At 42.1% G+C, this 12693-nt stretch overlaps 1 protein-coding gene across 7 annotated transcripts in view; it reads right to left on the minus strand.

The window, feature by feature from the left end:
• Window positions 1-1769: 1769 nt before the first annotated feature.
• The window catches only part of KCNB1 (potassium voltage-gated channel subfamily B member 1), a 205284-nt gene continuing 194360 nt past the window's right edge, over window positions 1770-12693 (minus strand). For all 7 annotated transcript variants that reach the window (XM_039499478.1, XM_039499476.1, XM_039499474.1 and 4 more), the window contains one exon: window positions 1770-5481. In XM_039499478.1, the coding sequence (XP_039355412.1) occupies window positions 3463-5481 (2019 nt within the window). In that variant the 3' untranslated portion in view covers window positions 1770-3462. The remainder of the gene's footprint in view (window positions 5482-12693) is intronic.

Consider the following 12693-nt stretch of genomic DNA (forward strand, 5'->3'; position numbering starts at 1 on the left):
TTCTAGCTTAGCTTTTCATTTGAGAGTAGATTTCCCAGTGCTTACATATATATATATGTATTATGTACACACACGCACACATATATATAGATATATATTTCTTATTCAGACTTTATTTCATTAAAATAAGTTAAGCATATTTCATTTTTAACTGGGCACAAAATAAGAGCTACATCTCCACACACAAATAAGAAAGAAATGCTCTTCAAGCATATTATATGCTTAATTGTACATTATTCTCTTTCTATAAGAAATCTATAGGAGTTTGGCCATTAAGACTTAAAAGGTAGAAATTTAATGATACTTTTGACAGCCACTTCAAAAGTGATTCAATAAAATGCTACTTTAATGGTAAGACTAAATAGATGAGATAAGGTGTGTGTCAGATTTGATCACACAAGGCAGAGAGAGAGGGCCTTTGGTTACAAGGAGAGTTGCACCAGTTGTTTTTATTAAAAAATGACAATTATTGATCTATACATTTTTGTCAGTGCCATCTATAAACCAAATACATCACTTTGAATGAATGTGTGGTAAACACTACAGTGTATGGCTATATTTAAATACGATCACTTTTCTGATATGTAAAATATGACTTTTTTTTAACATGAAAGCATCAGCTTTAAAAATATTTAAATCGGAAATCACTATTATTTACTTTATCCAAAAAAAAGTTATTTTTCCCTGAATTAATTTTTTTTATTTGTTTATATTTGTGCTGATGGCAGACATGGCTAATGACTGAAAAATTGAGATTATGCCGAGACTGCTCTCTTTAAAAATTCACATTTCCACTCTATGGCCTAGCAGCCCATAGAATCAATCAATACTTAAAGCTTTATCTGCTGGAAAGTCACTTTAACTTTACTTTCTAATAATTACTTAGTCTTAACAAGTATCTCAGCAACACACTACATTAGTTCCCCTAAGTACACTTGTATTTACGATAGGCCAAAGCCTGAAGTCCTTAGTCAGGCAAAACACCCATTCAAATGAATGAGTTTTGTTTGAGTGAAGACTGAGTAAAAACTGACTAACGACCCCTCAGGAACTGGCCCTATATAAGTGCTCTGAAGATGCTTCTGTACAGACAGGTACTTTTATTTATTTTGAGTACTTGCTGTGTAACATTTTGCATGGAATGAGGTCTGTTCTGTCACTAGGCTAATTCTTGAGGTCCTTACTCAGTTTGTTCTGTCTCTCTTCTCCCTCAGGAAATTTCCCAGGATTCAGCCTTATTAAGAAGTGAGTAAAAACTCTGAGGAAGAACCTCAAGCTCTAACCCAACATGAGGAGAGTAATCTGGATAATTGCTCTGGACACTGAGAGCAGAATCGATCCAAATATGTGTACAGTACTGTTCCAAGTACAGACCTAACAAAGCTGTAGTTACAACCCATAACAATTCCTAAAACATACATGTGCTTATTGCTTTCATCTGTACGTGCTGCATTCATTGTTACTGATAGACAGAAGTATAGTATAGAGTGGACAGACAGTTACATTCAGGACCAACCAACAGCTATTTTGCAATAGAGAGGAACAAAATGCACCAGACCCAGATAGTTTATCTTCCTAGAGATGTAGAGTTTTCTTTATAAAGCGACACTTGATATTTATGTACCAAGACCTGTTGCATGCAAATAGTTACACATCACAGCAGGTACTCATAAATATGCATCAAACTCTTATTGATATAAGTTATTTACAGTTTAGCTTTACAATAGAAACAGACAACATAAAGTGTTACCATCACAGTTATCACAGGACGGATTGTGTTTTGTTACAAGTGTGTAACAAATCACAGCCATAACAGGAGGCACAAATGAAGATAGTGCTTGTTTAAAGTGCTAGATTCTTACACACTGGTTTGTTATTCCACCTTCACCCCCCGCCCCCAAATAATAATAATAAAAACAAACCCTCAACAGAAAGTGCTTTTTTTTAATATTAAAAATTAAAGAAAAAATATTTTCTACACAAGTCAAATATCTTTATAGAAGGACAATGTTTAAAACCTAAGCTGGTTGCTGTTAGTTGCATTTGTTTAAAATGGTCATTTTTAAGAAAAAGATTGAATATTATTAAGCGACTTGACCTGATTTGCCTCTCACTTATATCCATTTTACACTAGTGTAACTTCATTGGTTTCAATGGAGTCACTCCTGATTTCACCAGTGGAAATGACAGTACAATCAGGCCTGTTGTGTATAATTAAATAAGTCCTGTTTTTGCATATTTAGTTAACACTTGCATATCTAGTCATTCAACATCGACTGAGTGCAAAATGCTTCAGACTGACTCATCCCTCTCCTCCTACTTTATGAGTTAGATTGAGGCTGACCCCTAAGTGAATATGGAAGTCAGAATGGGAGGGGCACAAGGAGCAATCACTGCCACTCTTTACACTCTGGTGTAGGGGCAGGCTGCAACACAAGCAGTATACAAGCCTAGAATGCCTGGACTCGCCAAAAAGGGCAGCTCCTGGGTCCCTGCCTTCTGCACAGAACAGGCGGTATGGGGTAATGGACTAGTAGTAAGAGGAAGCACGTTACAACCTGTAAATGTGTCGAGCTCTCACTCAGGTGCATTCTCCCGCAGAACCCTGGAAGAATTCTGGCTGAGTCAGCCAAAGTGCCCCTGGAGAGTCCTACTTCTGCACGGCCCCTTCACACTCCCCCAGTGTGGGTTGTGGCTTAGAAGCCCCTCTATAGCCCCGGATTTGGTATTGGTTTTAGCAGTGGGTAAGTGCAAGTTTCACTACTTTACCTAGGGGGCGTTTTAAATTAGATACAAGTGGTGCAACTCACCCTGATGATATTTCAAAATAAAACATCAGGTCCTACAGTATCTGGAAGAATTAAACACACACAGGGCATTTTAATAATTTATTTCTCTAGATCACTGTTATTTTAAATAGACATAAGCTTAGATTTACCCATAATGCAAGTGTTCCCTGTTACCTTTAGACACTGTATCCATCGGAAAGAAAGATGCAGATGGGGCTATTTGGAACAACTGCCCTGAACCAACAAGTATTGTGTTTCTAACTTTATACCAACCCCAGTAATTTGGTCCAGAGTTCAAATCTGGATGCCTTGGTCTCTTCTATGGAAGTAACACAAATCAGATGTTAACACTTCCAAAAGGAGATCCATTGTACAAGGGGAGTTGATATATATTTGGTCATGCTGACTTCAATGAAGGACATGAAAGGAGATCGAAGTGTGAGCAAGACTTGCAATCTTTATTTTCATTGATGTTTGTAGGATGAATCAGGCAACATCGTTATAGTTGTTCCAGAGAAGGATGTTTTCATAAACCCACACCAGGCCTCCCCTCAGACTTTTAGAAACAAGTGGCTTGCTTCAGTCAAAGTTCATGCCATGCAGAAGCTCCCGTTCATTGTGTTGACTGTAAAGACATTCCTTTCAATGTTCAACAAGTTTTTTGGAGCATATGTCAGATGCTTTGATCATGGGTGTTAGCATGTCCTCCACCACCTGGTAATATATGGACCTCAGGTGAAATGTGATTTTCTAGTCTGACAGTCTCCTGATTGCCCTGGGTTTTTCCAGTGATACCTTCCATGGAGTAAATGCAGTTTTGCCCTATAAATTTCGGTGAGGTGGGTAAAGCAGCACTCTCTAGATGGTTCTTCTCCATTCTATAAATGTTATCTTTTTGCTTTAGATAAGCACTGTTTGTAATATTGTATTTGGGACTTACATTTCCTGGAGGGCTTGAGTCGTAAAGCAACTGACCTTCATCATCAGTGTCAGCATCTATATATTTATGTATGCTGGCATCGTGAAAATTGAAAGCTATTGCTATCTGCTTCTCTGGCGATGTTGGGGGTGTTCTAGCACTCGCTGTTGTGTAGATAGAGGTTTCTGGACTGACTAAAGATCGATCAGAGAGTAAGGAACTGTCTGCAGCGGCAGCAGCTCCCCTATTCTTGAGAGCATCTGGATATAGTCTCAGTACATTTGATGCTGGTACTAATGTGCTGTTGTCGTCTTCCATAAAGTTGACTTTCAGAGATCTTAATTTTAAAGGGTTACTGGCTTTTACAGAACTATTTGGGCTTTCTATGAAAAATGTAGAGCGATGGCTGCCTTCCGGCTTTGGGTTTATCTCCATGAACCTGGTTCCACTTCCCTCTGCCCTGATTTGCTCCTGAATTGGATTAACACCTCCTTTGCAGGGAAGTGTAGCAAGTGGACTGTGGGAGAATTTCCCAGAGTCAGGGAAATCTGTAGCACAGCTTATAAAACTGTCAATGCTTGACATGCTCCTCATGTCAATGATCCCGTCAGCACGGGTGGTCAATAAAGGGACCGTTGGGCCAGGAATAGTCTCCATTTCTAGCTCTTCCTTTTGCTTTCCAGGGTGACCTGTGTTTTTAGTGTTGAGGTTTGGCTGTGACTGAGTCTTTGCCATTTTGTTGTACATGTCCTCCAACTGTTGGACATTCAGGTGCTGAGGGCTGGAAGAGGATCGGGCCTTTTCTGGAGATCCTTGTTCCCTAGTTTCAAAAGATTTACTGGAGCTAGTTTCAGAGAGTGTTCTCTTGGTCCATTTCCACTTGCTGGGGGATAAATGATTGTCCTGAACTTTATCCTTTTTGCCTGTGCTTTCTCCATTCTTTTCAACCACAATATCCATCAGTTCTACACTACGGGCAAAAGCATCCTTCATATTCATGGAGACAATGCTGCCATTTCTTTTTGCTCTTTCAAGTGCTTCTCTGCGCTTGATGGCTTTCTCCTGCCTCTTCTGCTCTTTGTAGAACTCAGAGAAGTTATTTACAATGATTGGGATGGGAAGGGCAATCACCAGCACCCCAGCAATGCAGCACAACCCTCCAACTATTTTGCCTAAGAGAGTTTTGGGGTAGATGTCTCCATAGCCTACTGTTGTCATGGTGATAGTTGCCCACCAGAAGGAAGCTGGGATGCTCTTGAATTTTGTATCATCCTCATCTTTTTCTGCGAAAAAAACTAAGCTGGAAAAGATCATAATGCCCATGGCCAAAAACAAGATGAGTAATCCAAGCTCATTATAGCTTCTCCTTAGTGTAAATCCCAAGGACTGTAAACCAGTTGAGTGCCTGGCAAGCTTTAGAATTCGGAGTATCCTCATGATACGAAATATCTGAACCACCCTGCGTACATTTTGGAACTGAAGTACACTTTTGTTTGATTCCGTGAGGAAGATAGTGACATAATAGGGCAAGATAGCTAGCAAATCAATAGCGTTCAGGGGGCCTTTGAAAAACTTCCATTTCTTAGGTGAGGATAGGAACCGCAAGAGGTATTCCATTGTAAACCATGCAATGCACACTGCCTCCACGTGGGCAAGCTGAGGGTTATCCGTGGTTTGTCCAAATTCATCCGTGCCTTGTAGTTCAGGAAGCGTATTAAGCGACAAGGCTATTGTAGATAATACAATGAACATGATGGAAATGATGGCCAAAATCTGCAAATAAAAGAAAAACTAGTTAGTTCATCTCAACAGATATGCTCCAATATTTATCCTCACTGTTAATAATATACAGGATATTTTCACTGACGTATCTCAGGCTAATTCTGCCCTTAGTTATACAAGTGCGGCTCCCATAAATACAACATAACAAAATATGATCTGAAAAGGGATGACTCTGCAAACAGTTTTTAAATGTGTCTTGTATACAAAGAAGGCTGAACACAGATACTCCAAACCAGTTTGCTCATCTCTACCTCTTCAAGGCACTTGTATCAGATAGCCAAACTGTCTGGAGGATTGTGAGATAATTCAGAGGAGTAGCTTTGTATTAGCCATCCACAAGGTACCCATTAAAGGCCACCTGTAGATGAGAGCCAGATTTCCATCCAATTTGGGGATGCAATTGTGTGCGCAAAATGCAATGTGTAGTAATGAACCCCATTTAATGTACAGTTAACATAATTGTGTTCATTTGGTAACTGCACATGCATATGGCTAATAATATTCACTTGCATGTGTAAGCCACACATCTCCTGGGTGTGGTGCTCCACCGAGACCACTTAGAGATTAATGAGCCTGCTATAGTTTTAGCTAAGGGTCATGTGGCTTTTAGCTCATGTGGTAGAGGCTTATGCATTTAGATCCACAGGGCTCATGTTTGATCCCACCCGCCGACAACCGGGGTCTGCCGGCGTTACACAGGCACAATTATACCATATATGCCACATTTTGAATGACTAAAACCTATGGAAAACTGGCTTGACTGGTTTGAAAGCTGATAAAACTTTCCCAAGACTTTTGAAAGAGATCTTAGAATTCGAAAACATTCCATATTTTGCCTGATCAGCTATTGGAACTCATCATCACAGCTAACTTGCCTGTGAACATCAAATTACACAACTTTGAGGTCGTCAGGTCAGGTCAGCACCAACTTCCAGAGAGCACATCAGCCATTAGGCACCCATTCCTGGGACAAAGAATGCAATGAGAAGAAGAAAATGGCTAGGGGGAAAAAAGTCTGTCTGTTCCTGAATCACTGATTGTAAAGAGACTAGGAAGTGGTACCGTGCTGGATTACTCTATGCTCATTACAACCTTAAGATTGTGTATCCGAGCTGTCCACCCATAGCTGTTGTATACAAGCATTAAAATGGATAACGTTCACTTTTTTTCTGTTTCCCTGCTTTCAAGAGCCGATGACATTTTCTTTTAACTTATTTGTGGGATGCTTTAGAGTTGATGGACAATTTGAGATGTACCTTCTCTTGGTGATGAATTAATTCTGCTGCTTCCTAACTGGGTGAAAGGATATCTTGTTTCTTAGGCTACTGGAAAAATATGGAAGTGCATTCAAAACATACATGTCTATGACTATTTTTATTTATTCACTGTGCTGCAAGGTGATCCTTTATGCTTACTTTTCTGCTGCTCTGCTTTAAAAACAACGTAAAGTCAAAAGCTGCATTGGCTAAATATACCACAGTATACAATGAATTATAAAATCCCATGGCAGGACTTCAACACACTGAGTTGAAAACATGAAAAGAACTCGCCCCCGTCCTCCCCAATTTGACTGGTTAGAAATGTTAGCCTTGCTCACAATAACACTGTTTAACCAGTTTCAATGAGAAAGCATCAAGAACTACCATCAGGAGCATTAGAGAAAAAAACTCTTACATATCACATTTTCAACTGTAAGCAGTACCAATACCATAAGCACTCAGGATGCCCCAAGCTTTTGAACATCTGCCTACATGGACAAGAGCTAAAATGGAACACAATGCAACCCAACCCTTGCTGCTGTGGCAGAATCACCCATTTTCAGTCACACACACTGCACCTGACTCTTATTCAAGGATTGAAAAGTGGATGTGTTCTGCAATGCTTGGAGGCATTGCATGAGTTGGGCTGATGCAGTACACTTCAGATGTGATTTTCGAACAAAAGTAGATTACATATGCCTTGAAAACAAACAGGTAAAAGAGATACTGCCAGGTAATTTCGGCTAAAAAACTGTAGATTTCTATGTTTGTTTGTTTTTAAGTGATAAAACATCCATTTGTAATTTTAAAATGTTTTCATGATTTTTTCCAAAACAATGTAATGCAAAACATTTTTTTAAAATTGGCTAAAAAAAATCTCCCCTGTAAAATTTGCAACCCATGCAGCTAAATGAAATGGAACAAGTGAACAGAACAAATGGTGAAAAGTATAGTGGATTTTTACAATTCCACCACAAACAGTAACTAAAGTATTACTGGCAACATAGGTAGGAAACTTCCCCTTTCTAAGTGTTTCTTTCTACTGTGGTTAAATATAACTTTATTGTTAGAGAAATGAAAACACAGGAGTCACTAGAGACAAACTTCCAACAGCTTAGAAATGAACTTAAATAGGTGTGTGAACTGAGTGCCAGTCAGAGGTAATCAGGAATACAATTAGATCATGAACAATAGAAAAGAAACAAGGAATAGAAAAGAAACAAACTACTCCAGCCCATACACAAGTAATTTTTTGTTTTGGTGAACAAGGCAGTGACAAGTGGAGGAAAATTTCACAGAAACATTTTGATCAAAAATATTGGCACACTGAATTATATAAAAATGAACCCTCAGTTGGCGAGAAGATAATTTCTTCATGTCAGCTCTGACTTGGCATTGCTTGATAGATTTTTAAGGCCAGAAGGGACCACTACTAAGGCCATGGCTGAATTACAAATTTTAGTTGATGCAAGTTACGTCAGTGTACAGAAAGTGCGGTGTGCACCATGGGCAGGTAGCCCCATGTGGCATGTGCTACCATCCAGTGTGATGCCTTTTGGGAACTTTTCTCAATGTGTTGTGAGGTAGAAATGAATCTATGGGACTCACTGGGCTCTAGGGGTCATATTCCCAGTTTGCAACTTTCTCCATCATGCCATCTATATCCCATCATTTCGGTGCCTTTTTAAAAAATCCCACAAAACCTTGCAGCACTTCTCAGTGTTCACCATCTCTGACAGAAGCATGGAGCCCACAGAGCTCTGCACTGTTCTCATTAATGCTTCAAATACAGAACGCATGATTCTCCTGTATTCGTAGACCTGCAAGAAATACCACACCAATGGGGGAAGTGGCAACGTCTTCAAGGACAACTTGCTAAGGGACATAACAAAACAATCAGGTCAAGGTGGTTTGTGGCATTCACAGAGCAGCTGCAGATGGTGAGCGCTGCTTCTGGGCCTGAGAAATGAGCACTGACTGGTGGGATCACATTGTAATGCAGGTTTGAGATGATTAGCAGCAGGTGCAGAACTTTCGCCACATTCCCAGATCTGTGTGCCAAGCTTGCCCCAACCCTTCAGCATAGGGATACCAGAATAAGGGCTGTGCTGACAGAGGAGAAGCAAGCGGCTATCACTGTGGCAGCTTGAAACTCTGGATTGCTTCCGGTCAGTGAGAACTCATTTTGGAGTCAGAAAATCCATGGTAGAGGCCATTGTCATACAAGTGTTTAGGGACAAAAATGATCTCCTGCTACCCAGGACTGTGACTCTCAGTAATGTGCAGGACAGATGGCTTGATTTACTGCAATGGGGTTCCTCAATGGCAGCAGGTGATAGATGGCTCACACATTCCTATTTTGGCACAGCCAACCTTGCCACAGAGTACATGAACGGAGAGGGCTACTGTTCTGTAGCTATGCAAGCATTGGTGAATCACTGGGGACACTTCACCAATATCAGTGTGGGCTGGGCTGGTCAAGGAAGATGTATGATGCTTGCATCTTTAAGAATACAGAACTGTTCAGAAAGCTGCAAGCAGGGACATCTTTTCCCAACCAGTGGATTACCACTGAAATGCCAATAGTAATTCTGGGGGACCTAGCCCGTTTGCCTCATGAAGCTGTATACCGGCCGCCTCACAGCACCAAGGCAAGATTTAATTTCTGACTAAGCAATTGCAGAACAACTGCTGAATGTGCTTCTGGTAGACTGAAGGGACGCTGGCGGTGTTTATTTACTAGACTGGATCTCAGTGAGAAAAGTATCTCAATAGCAAGTTGTCTGTTGTGCCCTGGATAATATTTGTGAAGCAAAGGGGTCAAAGCTGCTGCTGAGGTGGAGGGAAGAGGTGGAGCAGCTGTCTGCTGGCTTTGAACAGACAGACACAATGACCACTACAAGAGCCCAGCATGGAGCTATGCAGTTGAGGGAGCACTTTAACAGTCAGTCACGGTAGTGCTCTGTGATGGAATGTTCTCTGGGCCTGCTGCATTGTGTGCTGCTAAGAATTGTGTAGTGCTTGCTGTACATTTATAAATATGACATGACTGGGTGTTTTCCTGGAGCTATGCGTTATGTTGTACTTGCTGTACATGTCCAAGTACTCTTTGCTTTGAGTACTGTGCATTCTGCAATACGTGTGGTGAACTAGTAAAGATAATTTTATTCTCTCAAAAAAGAACTTTATTGTGTGGTAAAAAAAATGTGCAAAAACCCACAGGTGACGTAATGCAAACTTTTAACATAAATTAATGGAGTGGAACTTTAGAAGTGGAAAGGCAGCAAACATTTCTGTCTATTTCAGTGCACAAATGCAGCGGCTACACAGACACCAGCTAACACTTGAGAAGAAAGAGGCGATCTCACTGTGGAAGCTGTGGTTTTCCTTGCTGTTCCCCAGCACAAAGTAGTAGGAATAAGGATGTGGGCCGTGATGCCATGTGGTATGTTGGGTAGGGTGTGGGGGCAGGGCAAAGGGACCAGTGACCATGAAACTGTCTGAGGCCTGAAAAAGGTGAGGAATTCTGGGATTTTTAGACCTGTGGGTCAACCAGAGTCTGCAGCATTTGGATTTTCTGCCTGAGAAGACCCATTTCCCTCTCCTTGTCCTGCTGGGACTCCTGGACCTTTATGTTGGCTGCTCTTTCTTTCTCCATGTTGCTGGTCATACTGTCCCCCCAACCCCTTTGTTCGTGGTCTGATGCAGCACTGGCTTGCAGGATCTCACTGAACGTGTCCTCCCTAGTACTTCTCTTTCTCCGCCTCATCAGGGTCAAGCATTCTGCAGAGATGGTGGGGGCACTCCTCAGGGCCACCATGCCAGAAGCTGCTGATAAAAACACACAGATGTACAACTGGATTTACAGTCACAATGAAGGGGGAAAACAAGTTTCACACCTCCCATCTCTTATTCCCATAAACACATTTACTAAGAAATTATTATTGATACTTTAGCTTTGGAGTACCCTTCCACGGCACTGGTCTCCAGCTCCCAGCCAGGTGAGTATGGCCTGCCAGGGTTAAGGGCAGGCGAAGGATTTTCTGTTTCATGAAGCACTAAAATTTCAGTCCCTATTCCATGGGTGTGAGCACAGGGTCATTGGCATTGAATACTGGAACTATTTTCCACAGCTGGTGGTGATCTGAGCTAATACCTAACTCCTGAGGGCAACAAGGGCAGAGACCACAGCTACTACTGGCATCCTGAAGCCTTCGGGGCTTATCTGCCACTAGCCTGCTTACTGCAATGGTGCCTGGCAAACTCATTGCAGAGTGGCATGGGACAGTGTCCTACCATGGAGGGAGAAATAAGGCAGCCATCCCTGGGGGAGAGGATTGCAGAGAACCTCCATGGAAGTTTAAATCAAGATCTCTTAAGAGGATAAAAGGGACATCCTTATGGACATTTTAAAAAAGTGCGCTGCATGCCTCCTTCCCCCATCCACCCCACCTAATCCAACAGGGAAATGAAAAGCAGATGCCAACTCTGCAATTTCTGTTTGTTGTACTGCTACTTCTCCTCATGATGTGAGTAAAACAATGAACAGTTCATACCTGTGTCTTGTTAACATGGCGATGGGCTGGGTGCCATCTTTAAATTTAAACATGGTAAGGAAAAATGCATGCACACAGTTACCCAAGTTCCTTTCTTCTTCATCAGGCTCTGACGTGCTCATCTGTTAGGACTAGCTAGACTGAGGCAGAGTCTTGAACAGGTCCTAGCTCATGATATGGCTGGAGACCGCTGCTGCGTCTCCCCCCCTTGCTGTTCATGGCAGGGATCTCTATCTTGGGCTCCTCTGGGGTATTCAGAGTGGTCTGTTGGTGGGATCTTGGTCAAGAGCGGCATGCAGCTTGTGGTTAAAGCAGCACGTCCATTGGGCACCACCAGATCCAGTGCTGACCTGCCTGTCCTTATCGTATCCCTGGTGAAGTTCCTCTGCTTTCACATGCCACTGGTACAGAGCCCTGTTGTACCTCTTTGCCAGCATCCCCTGAGCAATCTGTTTGTAGATGTTCACGTTTCTACAGCTGCACTTCCTCTTCTTCCCACAGGCCCAGGAAATCCAATATCTCCTGTTTACTCCAGGCAGAAGCATGTCTAGTGCATGGAGCTGGCATGGTTGGTTGGGCAGTTGAACAGGTAAGTATGCTTGCCATGCTGAGCAATCAGGAAAAGGCATTTCTAAAACATGCTGGGGGAGCGGAGGAGCCTAAAAAGGGATGAGCCCCCTAGGTAGTGGAGTTTACAACTATGACCAGAGGAGTCGCTGTCGCAGGGCATGGGGCATTGTGGGACAATGTCTGGAGGACTGTTGGGGTCAACACAGGTCATGCAGTGGTTACACTCACACCGTATTGACCTCAACAGGTTGACCATGGTGCCACTTCCTTCGGGACAGTGGTATTACTGCATCACCGTAACTGGGTGCTTATGTCAGCCAGAGACAGATCTTGCTTTCGGTTGTGATATGCACAAATAGGTTGATGCAAGGTGATTTATGTTGACCTAACTTTGTAGTGTGGACCAGTCCTTAGTCTGACTTCCTGTACGATACAGACCTCTAGACTTTCACCTAGTAATTCCTGCAGTGGGTGAACTATTCTTCTCTTCTATATAAATGAACATTAATAAGCCCAATAGCTTGTGGGATGAACTGGACATAACTTTTAGAAAGACAGTTTGTTAGCTTCTCAAGTGAGTCAGCTGTAGATAGCAGAACGGAACCCAGGCACTCTGGCTCCTAGTCCCCTACTGCATGAAGAACTGCAGTAAATCATGGCTGGGGAATCTAAGCAAAAGAGCAGTATGTGATGTCCACAAAGGATGGAAGAGGTGTAAAAAAGAGTCAAAGGAAGACCAAAGGGCTGGAGGGGCACAGAGGAGGCTGTGAGTGCACTGAATGTGACAAGGGAAGATTATGAGAAAGGCACCCATGCAG

This window comes from Mauremys reevesii, linkage group 13 (genome assembly GCF_016161935.1).
Source record: "Mauremys reevesii isolate NIE-2019 linkage group 13, ASM1616193v1, whole genome shotgun sequence".
NCBI lineage: Eukaryota > Metazoa > Chordata > Testudines > Geoemydidae > Mauremys > Mauremys reevesii.